Raw genomic sequence first — 14,427 nt, 5'->3', positions numbered from 1 at the left:
AAGTGGATGAGCCTTAAAAACATTACACTGTGTGAAAGAAGCCAGAAACAAAAGACTACATATTGTATAATAATTCCATTTATATGAAATGCCCAGAATAGGCAAGACTATAGGCACAGAAAATAGATCAGTGGTTGCCTAGGGCTGCGGGGAATGGATAGGAGGGTTAACAGGTAAGGGGCACAGGCTTTTCTTTTTGGGGCGATGAAAATGTTCTAGAATTGACTGTGGTGGTGGTTGCTCAACCCTGTGAGCACAGTAAAAGCCACTGAGCATACTCTAAATGGGTGAATTGTGTGGTATGTGAATTATATCTCAATAAAGTTGTTTTTTAAAAAGTATATTTGGTTCCCAAGGATTCTCTTAAAGCATAAATATAAGCACTCAAAAACCTCGGCCACAATAGAAGTAGGGTTGCAAAACATCTAGTTGACTTCATTAACAATCATAGTGGGTCTTCAAATGTTTGCCATGTGTGATCATTTTAAACTATGAGCTGCATATCACATATACATATTTTACATTTTAAATTAACATGTATTAGATAAAGAATATCTGACCTGTTTAGTTCTCTTAGCCATGAGAGCTGGACTGTTTGTAATGCTATTCCCAGTAGGGTGTCTACTAAAACAAAATTTCAACTCCTGTGGTCTGTCAAAAAGCTTAAGGTCCAGTCTTGGAAAGTATTTGTAACTAAAATAAAAAGCAAAAATAGAGCTGCTGATATAAAATACATTAATTCTTCACATTATTCCAGAATTTAGATGAGTATTTCTAAATCTTAAATAGTACCCAATATTATTCACCACAATCCAGAGATAGAAAAATAATTATTTTTCAAAAATATAAGATGTAATAATAAGATACACAGACTACCTATGTGGAAACTTTGGCCTCCTCCCCACCCTATTCATTATTTTCAACCAATCCCTAGACAACGGAAAACCCTGATCTCTTACTTGACAGAGGTTAATAACTTTCAACAGAATCCATGTGTTTAATTATAATTCATATTAAAAGTAACATTTAGTATACCTGGCAATTTTGTTTTCCTTCATAAAAGTATCTTGGCATGGGTATTTACGAGAAAAAAATCCGTAAGATTTTTATTTTAGGGACATACCAGAATTCCACCATTCTTTATTGTTGGACATTTTTAGGTTATTTCTGAACTTTTGCAATTAATATTTGTGTATTTATACCTTTGTATTTTTGCTATGGTCAATGTTTATCAATAAAATTAAAATTATTATAGTCACTATCAAATTATTTCAAGAAAGGTTATATATAGTTCCATACAGTCTTACACTTTAAATAGTAGCACAACCTATTCTCAATCTGACAGGTTAAAAATGCTTCTACTCACCATTTTGGTTTGCATTTCTTTCAATACTAGAGAAGCTTAATATATTTTCACATTGATTATTGGCATTTCTTCTTGGAAATTGCCTACCTATTGCCTTTGGCCAATTTTCTTCTGGGAGATATTGCCCTTCCCTATTTGATTCACCTTGTTTGTCAATACATGGATTTCAATGTATAGTGATTAAAACAAAGGAAAAAAAATTCTATAATTAACATGCAACCAAAATAGTACTTCTTCATTAAGCCACTAAATTCCAGATATGTACTCTTCATTCTTATGCAGTCCTGGTAAGATATTAATTCCATATTTTTGGAAGACAATTATTTTATACTCCGTTTGCCTCAGATATTCTTTTAGGAATGCAGCCTAAGGAAAAAACTATGTATATACATAAGGATATAGATAAAGAACCAGGAAAAAAAAAAAAATCCACAAGAGACTAGTTAAACAAATCACAATAAACGCATGCAATATGGTCATTCAAAATGATATGGCACAAAAATATTTGTTAGCATGGAAAAATGTCCAGACCACTAAAGGCAGACACAAGTTACAAAGAATATGTACAATATGAACTCATATTTGTTTTAATATAGTAAATGCAAATTTATGCACAAAAACAGGAAAGATATACATACAGTTGTTAAGAGACATTAAGCATGGTGCTTAAATGATATGCTAGCTTTCTTTTTTGGTTTGATAATTCTAAGTTTGTTAAACTGTGTATTATCATAATTATAACAACAAATAACAAATATATTTTAATTTCTTAAAAGGTTCCCATCCAAATCCTATTCTTCAAGTTGTTTTTTGTTTTGTTTTTGTTTTTTGTAGTTAATACAGGGTTATATCAGTTTCAGGCATATAATATAATGATTTAACACTGCCATATATCATCCAGTGCTCATCACGACAAGTGCAGTCTTTAATCCCCATCACCTGTTTTAATAAATAATGATTCCTGGCCCTCTACTTTTAAGTTTTCTCTGTATCTTACTAATGCATAAGAATTTCAGTCTTTACATTGATAAAAAAAAAAAACCCCAAACATAGGAGAAACCTCACAAAAGTAAATTTATTCTTCTCCAGAAATGAAATTTTTGAAGACACATTTGGCTTCCCTTCTAAAAAGTCTGTCCAATTCTTAAATTACAATACCCATAACATCTTCATGTAATATTCATATCCGTTAGTTCAGTGAATAAATTATTTTTTGAAAATGACTCTCACAAATGACTAATATACATATCTACTAACAGTCACAAAAGATCAAAATAAATTATTAAAACTGAACACAAAGAGCATTAAAAAAAATTCTTGCTACCTGTACTTCGGTGACAGATCCTTTCCATCATCAGGAGGTGGCTCTGGTGGCATTATGAATACAGTGTGCTCACTTTTCTGTGAATCATCTAGCTCTATCAATTTGGTATCTTCAGCTAAATCAAAATCAACCTGAAAATAATTATTTTCTCCAATTAATCTGCATTCAAGCAATATCTAGTTCTGAAATTTTAAAACTCAAGAAAATATACCTTATCTGTTTTCTCTGTGCCTTTATCAGGAAACAACTACAAAAGAAGAAAAGAATTCTTGGTGAAAATGTTTATTGGGAATATATTAGAGATGGTCTTAAATTCTTACATAAAAAAACTTCTTTTTTAATACTGGACAGATAGGGGCACCTGGATGGCTCAGTCAGTTAAACGTCCGTCTTCAGCTCAGGTCATGATCTCACAGTTCGTGAGTTCAAGTCCTGCGTCAGGCTCTGTGCTGACAGCTCAAAGCCTGGAGCCTGCTTCAGATTCTGTGTCTCCCTCTCTCTCTGCCCCTCCCCTACTTGTGCTCTACCCCCCTCTCTCTCTCTCTCTCTCTCAAAAATAAATGTTAAAAGAATTTTTTAAAAAAATACTGGACAGACAGAAGACACTTCACAATATATTTAGGGGGCCCTATACTATCAGGTTAACACTATGATATTTTTCTATTAGGATAGAAACAATTTATTTTGAATAGTTTTTCCATAAATCCTTCTTCACAAGCAAAAAAAGGCCAATCACAGGGGGAATCTGGCTTCTCAAATCAAAAATTTCATTGTTATTAAAATCCCTGCATTAGAGATTGATATAATCTAAGCTTCCCTCTAACTTGATGATGTTAGACTACCCATTCTATACGTAAACAAAAACACTGAATAGTTTTAATCTTATCCACAGAGTTTCAGATCACATTGGTAGAATGGGAAAAAAAACATTCAAGTCCTCTAAGGAGACTACAAAAAGTGTAATATCATATATAATACTCTACCTTTTTTAGATACATTCTCAAATTTTTTCATGATATACGGTTTACATATAAAATCAGCCCCAAGATCCACTTAGCAAAAACAAAAATCTGGTTAAAAATGAGAGGAAAAAAATGGGAGTCATCACTGTGAAGAATCAACTTGAATCTCCTTAGGATGGGTAAGTAAAACTTTGATATTTAACATATTTCAAATATGCTTCCTTAAAACAAAAAACATATATTTAGCAAAAGAATCTGCAACAACTTTATTAAAACAAAAAAAAACACAAGACTTACATTACCCTAAACTTTCTTAATGAACTACTAAATCTTATATCTTACTTAGATAAATAAAAATGTAAGATTTAGGAGGTTCAGTGAAATGTTCTTAGTACTTACTAGTTATAAAACCAAAGTGAGATTCAAGAAGAATTAGCTATGTCTGGTGGAAACTAAATATCACAAAGGAAAATTATTCTTAATATTAAGCCTAGAATTGGACACCTGCACACAATTGCACATGTGCGCATGCACACACACACACACACACACACACCTCTAGAATATCTCCCTCAGATCATTTGAGCTAATAATAATGATGATGATTATACAGGCATCCAAACTGTTTTTCTTTTAACACTTATATACAGGAAAAACTTTTACCTTTTCTATGCAGTCATCAAAAAATGCCAATCCAGTATCTTTATCACTTACAAAACTACATTCTTCAATGAAACGAATAAAAATCTGTGTTTTGGATAAGTTGGTGTAGAATTTTGTATAGGCACGATCTCGACTTTTTAAAAATCCTGAAAAAATCAAAGCCACAATTAAATTCAAAACTTAAAGTGGAACTAGATGTCACACAAAATATTATTTTAAACTTGTACATATATCCATGTTTATAGAAGCTTTTAGTAACCATATTCTAGTAACTGTAGCTCTTTCTGCCTAATTCAACCATAAAACACTTAAGTATCATTAATCTTTTCACTGAAATCTGAATCTGCTATAAGGAATCTTTAGCCCTACAGCTCTCAAATAGAAATTTCTCTCATACTCTGCATAGTCTTGAGTGACAAAGGTCAAAAGTCCTTCCTCTGCAATGCCACCAAACAACTCCTGTAACAGCCTGTAAACATTTCTGCTCAGTGACAGTATAGTCATCTACTGACTTCAGGGACACTCTCTTTCATTCACTGAGGACTAGGGCACCTAATTCCAAGTCTTCTCTTCTCTAGCTCCTACCATGATCATTCTTCAACATCCATAAGTACAAACCATCCAACACTTTAATGAGTTCTTAATGCCTTAAATTTCAATGATCTATGTTCTATACCCCTCAGTCACCAACTTCCACACAGTCACGCACTCCTGGGACTTTTCTTGCTAACATTCAAAACAGCTGACTCCCAAATCTAATTTACATATATATATTACTCTCTGCCCATTACCGTTGTCTGATTTCCTTATTTAAGTACTCCTACCAAGCATGGGAGGCAGGAAGAAAGGCTGTTCAAGTCTACAATCATTCATATCCTCTTCCATTCTACCTATACCCTCCTGTCTTCACTTCTCTCCTTACTCAACATTGATTCCATGTCTACCATTTCAATTACTTTCTTATCAACACTCTCAATTCTGTTGTCCTTTTGTCTTTTTTGTTAAACTCATCTAGTATCACTTAGCCCTGGAAGAATGAATTGCCTGCTTTCTCTGGATCTACAACAATGTAACTGAGCACAAATTAAAAGGAGGAGGGGGGAATTCTACAACTAGGCTGATCAGAACCACTTATACTTTCATCTGTGACTACCAACCCTTCTAAATTTCTGGAATCAACTTAATTTCCCTTTACCCATCTTTTCTACAACTATTTCCAATTTTTTAATTCTCTCCTATCATGTTCCCTCCTCCATTATACCTTATATATACCTTATATCACAGAGAAAATGAAAATCATTAAGAGAATTACTGTTATTATCTCACTACAAAATCTATGACTTTCTGCAGCTACCATTTACTCCTTCCCCCCCCCCTTTTTTTTTTACAATGAATATGTCCCTCTTACCTAAGGCCAAACCCACCATATGAGCCTGGGGTTCCAGTCCTTCAGTGTTCTCAGGACAATTTCCCCTCTGTATTAGCTATGTCAGCATACTCAAGGCTCTCTCACTTTAAAACAAAGTTTCCTTAACAAATAGATCCTTCCTCTTTCTGCTATTTCCCTTCTCAATAAAAGGCATGACCATCCATCTACTTGGTTGACAAAGACAAAAATCTCAAAGTTGCTCTTGACACCTCCCTCTATCTTACATCCTATATTCAATCACCAAGTTCTATTCAATCTACTTCCACCCCCCCCCCCCCCGCAAAAAAAATCACTCCTCACTCTTCTATTCACACTACCCTCAAGTAAACCAGGTCACTCCCACTGATCACTTGGAGCAATGTGATAACCAACTAACTAGCAGATCCATACTTTGGATGTCTCCAATTCAATCTCTGCATAGAAGTCAAAGGAAAAACAATTAAATACTGATCTTTTAAAAATGCAAATCTGGGGCATCTGGGTGGCTCAGTAGGTTGAACGTCTGACTTCAGGTCATGATCTCACGGATTGTGAGTTTGACACCTGCATCAGGCTCTCTGCTGTCAGCACGGAGCCCTGCTTTGGGTCCTCTGTCTCCCCCTCTCTCTGAGCGCATGTGCACTCTCTCTCTCCCTCCCTCTCTCTCTCAGCAATAAACCTTTAAAAAAATTAAAAATGCAAATCTTATCCTATTACCTACTTAAATAGCCTTCACTGGCTTCCAATTACTCTTAAGGACTGAAACCCTTCAATGGTCCTAAAAGATCCTACATGATTTGGCTCACACCCACCATTTTCAGGCATGATTTTTGAGCCACTTTTCCCCTCCAGCCTTTCTTTCTTTCTTTGATGCTTCAGGACATTCCACATGCTGTGGTCCTCACACCATCCCCTTGACATACTAATTAGTTGAGAAATGCTTAAATAAAATAGAAATAAATTAAATAAATTATTCTTGACAAGTAGTAACAAAAAGTCTTTTTTTTTTAATGGATCTAGGCAACGATCAGCAAAAGCTATTAAAATAATTACATGAAAGGCTGATGGGAAAACTATAATGAATTAATGAAGCTGACAACATTTAAATACACTGATCAATCCTAGGAGCACTAAAAATGGGACAACCAGATATGCATGTGGGTTGTAATAGGAAGTAGTGTTTTTGGCATTGCTTGTCAAGAAAATTGAACCTGAATCTAATCAAGCTCTAGAACAGCACTGTTTAATTCAGTAACCACTACCTACACATGACAATTTAGCACTTGAAATGTTATTGACCCAAACTGAGATGTGCTGTAAACATAAAACACATGCTTACTTCAAAGCCTTGGTATAGGGGGGAAAATGTAAAATATATCATTACAATTTTTAAAATTTAATTACATGTTGAAATACCATTTTGGATATTTTAAGTTACAAAAATACATTATGAAAATTAATTTCCCCTATTACTTACTTACTTTTTAACTATAGCTACTACAATTTTTTTTTCTTTTTTTTTTTTGAGTGAGTGCACGGAAACAGGGGACAGGGGCAGAGAGACAATCTTAAGCAGGCTCCAGGCTCAGTGCAGAGCTCAGCTTGGGGCTCAATCCCATGACCTTGGGTTTATAACCTGAGCTAAAATTAAATTGAGCCACCCAAATGCCACAGAAATTTAAAATTATATGTATGGTTCACATTATATATATATTTTTTAACATTTATTTATTTTTGAGAGACAGAGCATGAGCAGGGGAGGGGCAGAGAGAGGGAGACACAGAATCCAAACAGGTTCCAGGCTCTGAGCTGTCAGCACACAGCGCCAACTGCAAGATCAAGACCTGAGCCGAAATTGGATGCTTAACCAACTGAGCCACCCAGGAGCCCCTCACATTACATTTCTATTGGACAATGTATCTCTTAATCCAACCACAAGTTTACAGGAAATACAGATGATGGAAGACATGTTAAATAACACCATGCGGACACAATCAACCAAAAGCATATATAAATATAGGAAATTCTAAAGAATAACTAAAAGTTTATGAGTCCTATTTAGAATGATGTCCTATTTAGAATCTGGAAAGACAGGGGGAAAGGATGAAATAAAAATGGCAAAATGTTGATTGTGGCCACTGCTGAAGTTGGAAGATGGCTATACAAGAGTACATTATATTATTCTATTTTTATCTACGTTGAGAAAGTATCTCTAATAAAAAGTTAACCTAAAATCCACAGTTAATTCCTGTTCATTTTTCAAGCCCAAGCTTAATTGTTACTTCTTCGGGGAAACTTTCCCTGACTTAGCACTCTCACTATAACCAATATGTTCCTTCACATCACACTTAGTAAAATGTAATCAGTATTTGTGTTATAGTCTAATGGCTATAGCCCTCACGACACTAAATATTATCCTGTTGACAACAAAAGCCTTAGGCATCAGACACTAACTAAATATCTTTCTAAATTCTATTAGTAAGGCCACCCTCCCACTGAGAGGAAGAGGGAGAGACAGGGAGGGAGGGAGGGAGAGGGGGAGAGAGAGAGGGGAAGGGAGGGAGAACATGAATGAATTAGTGGCCCACTACTGCCTATTACAAATTCCATATTCTTACTGGCATTTAAGACCATCCATAATCTGAGCTCTAATCTTATTTTTAGCCTTATCCTTCAAAATACCTCTAAAGCTCTTCACTTTGGTCAAACTGTACCAAATATGCTGTTATGGGCTAAACCCTATAATTCTTATATTGTACCCCCTCCAAATTCTTATGTTGAGGTCCTAATCCTCAGTATTTTTAAATGTTACTGTGTTTGTAAATAGGGTCTTTAAAGAAGTAATTAAGTCAAAATGAAGAAATTAGACATGGGCTCTAACCCAATGACTAATGTACTTATAAGAAGAGGAAATATAGACACAGATTCACCCAAAAGGAAGACCATGTGAAGACACAGGGAGAAGACGGCCATCTTTACAAGCCAAAGAGAGAGGCCTCAGAGAAAACCAATCCTGCCAACACACTGATCTTGGACTTTTAGCCCTTAGAATTGTGACAAAATAAATTTCTGTTTGTTTAAACCACCCAATCTATGGTACTTGGTTATGGCAGCCATGGCAAACTAATATACATGCCTGTTACATTTGTTCTTGAGGTTTCTTCCATTCTGTTATTACCATCAATCATACTAGCTGTTATCTTGAGTACTGTAATTTTACTAGTTGCTTCACATACGTTTAATCTTCATAACCACGCATGAAGTAGGTATCATCCCCATTTTATTAATGAAAAAAACAGAACCTCAGAAAGGCTTAATAAAGGAGCGTCTGGGTGGCTCAGTCCGACTCTTGATTTCAGCTCAGGCCATGGTTTTGCAATTCATGGGATCGAGCCCCACATCAGGCTCAAGCCCCACATCAGGCTCTGTGCTGACAATGTGGAGCCTGCTTGGGATTCTCTCTCCTCTCTCTGCTTCTCCCCTGCTCTCATGTGCTCTCTCACTCTCTCAAAATAAAATAAACATTTAAAAAAAAAGGAAGGCTTAATTAATAGCAAAGTAGAAATTTTATTCCAATTTGACTTTTAATGAATATTGTTTTTTAGAAACCCTTTCCTGCTCATCTCCATTTATCTAAATTCTACTCATTCTTCTAAGTCATGCTCCTCCTCCATGAAGTCTTACAAAATATTCATCTGTAAGAATGTTCCCTTTTTATATATTTGGGAAATTCTCACTGAATTATTGTGTAAAATCTGTTCTCTTGAGTACATGTTCTATTTTTAAAAGTATTTTAGATTATTTTCCATTTACTATCCCATAGAGCTAGATTTAATATTCTTTATATCCCTACATTATAACTAGTCTGACTTGGTAAGTGGTGACTAAATATTTGAGAGGTTATCCTGAAGCAGAGATGATAAAAGACAAAAGATGACTGGAAAAATAGAGATTTTTTTTTAAAGTAACTGCTGAGTAGGGGCACCTGGGTGGCTCAGTCAGTTGAGCATCTGACTTTGGCTCAGGTCATGATCCCACAGTTCATGGGTTCGAGCCCCACATCAGGCTCACTGCTGTCAGCACAGAGCCTGTTTCAGATCCTCTGTCTCCCTATCTCTCTACCCCTCCCCGTTCATGCTCGCTCACTCTCTCTCTCTCTCAAAAATAAACATTAAAAAAATAATAATAGGGGCGCCTGGGTGGCGCAGTCGGTTAAGCGTCCGACTTCAGCCAGGTCACGATCTCGCGGTCCGGGAGTTCGAGCCCCGCGTCAGGCTCTGGGCTGATGGCTTGGAGCCTGGAGCCTGTTTCCGATTCTGTGTCTCCCTCTCTCTCTGCCCCTCCCCCATTCATGCTCTGTCTCTCTCTGTCCCAAAAATAAATAAACGTTGAAAAAAAAATTTAAAAAAAAAAAAAATAATAATAATAGTAATAATAAAAATAAAATAAAGTCACTGCTGGGTAAAAGTTCAAAAATATAAAATAACTTTCATATGAGTATTAACATATCTGTAAGGCTGCTACTACATTTAAGAGCAGTTGAATAACAAAAATCTTTACAATTCCCTAAAATAACAAATACTAAAACAAGAGGAGTATAGTATTTTCCCCTGAAGCAAGACTCTATTTTTCAAAAACTTTAAAAACTGGTGGCCTCATTATAAAAACTAATCATTACGGGGCGCCTGGGTGGCTCAGTCGGTTATGCATCTGACTTCGGCTCAGGTCATGATATCACAGTCCGTGAGTTCGAGCCCCACGTCGGGCTCTGTGCTGACAGCTCAGAGCCTGGTCCTGTTTCAAATTCTGTGTCTCCCTCTCTCTCTGCCCCTCCCCTGCTCATGCTCTGTCTCTCTCTGTCTCAAAAATAAATAAATGTTAAAAAAAAAAAAATTTAAAAACTAATCGTTAGATAATACTGTAAACCCAAGAATATATAAATTGAAGAATTATGCAAGAGTGAGGAACCACCTAAACTAAATCATCAGGTTTGTTCGACTAAGATAACTGACTATATAGTAAACATAAGCAACATCTTTGACTTTTCATAATTAAAGATCTCCAGTTTCAGATTTCTCAGGGAAAAATGGGGGAAAAATTTAAAAGAAATTCTTCATAGAGCTAGATGACAAATACAAAGAAATTTATTGTATCTTAGTATACATTTCTAAGAACTTGCATCGTGAATATTTTGGCAAGCAATACCAAATAAAAAATGTTTTTCATTTCAATGAAAAGTAATTATATTTTCAATGCCACTCACCCTGTCTGTCAAACAATGAATCAACAGCTGTGGCTTTATTTGAAGGAGCCTCTGTAATCGGTCTGAGATATGTTCTATATCCTTTTAAAATGGATGCCATAAAACGCAAAAATGCCTCTTGAATTTCCATTTCAAGTTGCGTCATCTTTTTTTGCCAAGAGAAATCTGCTTCAATCGGAGTCATCTCAATTGCTGAACTTTCCTGAGTTTTTCGGTGAACTGACAAATGAAGAGAAAATAGCATTTTATATCTAATACAAGTACTGATTAAATAATTAAGAAAACCGTCAAAATAAAACTCATGACTCCCTGAAATTCCTCTCTCCATTCGTGTAAAGGATAGTTGGCAGGTGCTAACAGGGAGACTCAAGCAGACAGGACATAACATGCTCAAAAATCATGAACCAAAATATTAATATCTTAGTACTGAAATTTTGTTTTGTAATGAGATTCCTTTTAAGCAGAGCAGAATTTTACTTAAATTTATGAATATTCTCATATATGTTCTTTCATTAAAAATACTCCTTTTTCCTCACATTCACCTGAAGATAGCTGGGGATACAACTTCTTTAAGGTACTAAGCAGATTTTTGCATGGCTTTTTGGGAAGCTGCTTCCAATTCATGTTCTTCTTTTCATCTGATCTATTAAATAAAAACATAATAAAATCTGTTATAATCTCTTTTTATTTAGCAAAATTCTTATATCAAACTAAAAAAGAAAATGGAAAGGATATTTTTGCTCAAATTACAATTGACACAGATGGTCTAAATAAGTGGTTTTCAAGGAAGCTCTTTGTTTTAAGTTTTTATTTATATCCTAGTTAGCTTCCACAATGTGGCCTCTTTTCTCTCTCTAGTTGTGCAGTTTGTTCTCTCAGTCCTCAGATCAATTTCCTGTGTGTGGAGAATGATTTGGTATTTATCTAGCTGTGTACAAGGGATGAGGCAACCACAGGGGCCCCCAATACTCTGCCATTTTAGCTTCTCCTCCCTCGCGGATATTTTCTTTACATTTCAACCAACCTTATGCAGATTTGGTGTCACCCTAATGCTCTAACACAGATTTTCAGAAAAGGCTGGAGTTATGAATTCAAGACTGAAGTCTTGCTTCAAAAGTTAAATTTTAGAATTATAATATTTTAAGGACAAACTTAATTGATACCTCAAACTACCTATTACAAGCAAATCTCAACAAACATCAGAGAATAATATATAAAACATATTCTGACTACAATTCAACTAGTTAGCATTTAAGGAAAAAAACCTTGGAAGTTTAAAAGAACACTTTCTAATTTTTTTCATGTTTATTTATTTACTTATTTTGAGAGAGAGAAAGAGGGAACAAGCAGGGGAAGGACAGAGGGAGAGGGAGAAGGAGAGGGAGAGGGGGAGAGGGGGAAGTGGGAGAGGGAGATGGGAGAGAGGGAGAGAGAGGGAGAGAGGGGGAGAGATGGGGAGAAAGGGAGAGAGAGGAAGGGAGACAGGGAGAGGGAGGGAGAGGGAGAGAAGAAGAGAAGGAGAGAGGGAGAATCCCAAGCAGGCTCCACACTGCTCACTCCCAAGAACCATGAGATCATGACCCTAAAATCAAGATTCAGACACCCAACCGACTGAGCCACTCAAGCACCCCCGAAAGAACACTTTTAAATAATGCAGGACTGAAAATATTTTAATAGAAATAAGAATCATTTAAAACTCCACAAAGATAAAAGGCTATACATCAATGAACAACAATGCAATTTATGAACAACAATGCAAACATTTTAAATTCTTAGAAAATTTAATCTGCTAGGATGTAAAAATATAAGATGATGTTTATTTCAGGAATGTAAGGATTCTTCATTATTGATTGATTTATAATGTAATTTACCACACAGAAAATAAAGGAGAAGCAATGCATATCTCAATATTTATACAAAAGTGTTATAAAATTCAACACCTACTTAAAAGTTTTTTTTTTAATCATTATGTACAAGTGGAAGGTGTAAGTTCCTTCATTTATTATTAAGCTATCAAAACCCTAGAATGGGACTAGCAAACCTTTTCTATAAAAGGTCAGATATTAAATATTGTGTTTTGAGGACCACAGGGCCTCTGTCACAACTTCTCAAATGTATCATTACAGCATGAAAGCAGCCCCACAGAATATGTCAATGAGTGAATTTTGTAATTTTAGTTACACAAACAGGCCATGGGCCAGATGTCAATTCTTGCTTAAAGCAGTAATCATAATAATAACGAAGTGCTCAAAGCATTCCTTTTAAAATTAGGAAGGAGACAAGATACCAGCTATGACTACTTCTATTCAATACTACATTAGGATCCTAGCCAGAGAATTAAGACAAATTTAAAAATATGTAAGGACTGGAGCGCCTAGATGGCTCAGTCTGTTAAGTGTCCGACTCTTGATTTCGGCTCAGGTCATGATCTCACGGTCATGAGATCCAGCCCAGCATTGGGTTCTATCTGCCCTGAACATGGAGCCTGCTTCAGATTCTCTCTCTTCTGCTCCCTCTGCCCCTCCTCCACTCACAATTGCTCGCTCTCTCAAAAAAAATACAATAAACAAAAATATGTTAAGGATTGTACGTGATGTGATTGTTTACAGCCAGAAAACTGAAGAAAATCTACAGACAAAAGAGAAGAATTCAATTAAGCTGCTGTGAGGCAGACTACTACATGAAAACCAACAGCATTTCTATACTGCAGCAACTAACAGAAAATGTAATTTAAAATACCATTTATAGTGGCAAGAAAAAACACACCGTACTTAGGAATTAATAAGTCTAACAAAAGGTGTGCATAGTCTTTATGGAGAAAACTGCCAAGTCTATTAAAAAAACATAAAAAGATCTATGTGGTATAATTCACAGTTGGCTGAGTGACCAACTTCAGCTCAGGTCATGATCTCACAGTTCATGAGTTCGAGCCCTGTTTCGGGCTTTGTGCTAATAGCTCAGAGCCTGGAGCCTGCTTCGGATTCTGTGTGTGTGTGTGTGTGTGTCTCTCTCTCTGCCCCTCCCCAACTTGTGCTCTCTCTCTCTCAAAAATAAACATTTAAAAAAAAATTGATTTCTCCGCAATAAAATAGATCCTTAAAAAATTCAAATCTTGACCACTAAGGAAACAGCCTAATATTATCCTATATTCTGACTAAAGTCATTTTTTAAAAGCTTACATAAGGATTTTGAATTAAAGCTAGAAAGCATATCATCTCTTGAGCCCTGAAAGCAGTGTTTATCCCTTTTTTTTCAAATCCATCTTTTCTGCCAACACTGTTTTCAAAATATTATAATGTTGAACATGTTCTTTTTCAAACTTTCCAGGATTCTGATACCTGCCTTCATTGAGAATCATTGTACTAAATATGAGAATTTATTATCAATCTTAAAAAATACCATGTTTCTAGATGTTTTCAAAGAGCTGCAACAACTACATAT

General features: G+C 35.5%; 1 protein-coding gene across 4 annotated transcripts in view; it reads right to left on the bottom strand.

Moving 5' to 3' along the window:
- DENND4C (DENN domain containing 4C) overlaps positions 1-14,427 on the bottom strand; it is a 119,541-nt gene that overhangs the window by 40,647 nt on the left and 64,467 nt on the right. For 2 of the 4 annotated variants that reach the window (XM_030292749.1, XM_030292751.1), the window contains exons 11-16: positions 11,523-11,629; positions 10,987-11,205; positions 4,316-4,461; positions 2,902-2,937; positions 2,691-2,821; positions 561-693 (exon numbers count right to left, since the gene is read on the bottom strand). In XM_030292749.1, coding sequence (XP_030148609.1) covers positions 561-693; positions 2,691-2,821; positions 2,902-2,937; positions 4,316-4,461; positions 10,987-11,205; positions 11,523-11,629 — 772 coding nt within the window. The remainder of the gene's footprint in view (positions 1-560; positions 694-2,690; positions 2,822-2,901; positions 2,938-4,315; positions 4,462-10,986; positions 11,206-11,522; positions 11,630-14,427) is intronic. The other 2 variants (XM_030292750.1, XM_030292753.1) reach the window with 1 other exon arrangement.

The sequence above is a fragment of the Lynx canadensis genome, chromosome D4, assembly GCF_007474595.2.
Source record: "Lynx canadensis isolate LIC74 chromosome D4, mLynCan4.pri.v2, whole genome shotgun sequence".
NCBI classification, from domain to species: Eukaryota; Metazoa; Chordata; class Mammalia; order Carnivora; family Felidae; genus Lynx; species Lynx canadensis.
The sequence above is the reverse complement of the archived record's forward strand: the minus strand, read 5'-3'. Positions and strand labels throughout refer to the sequence as shown.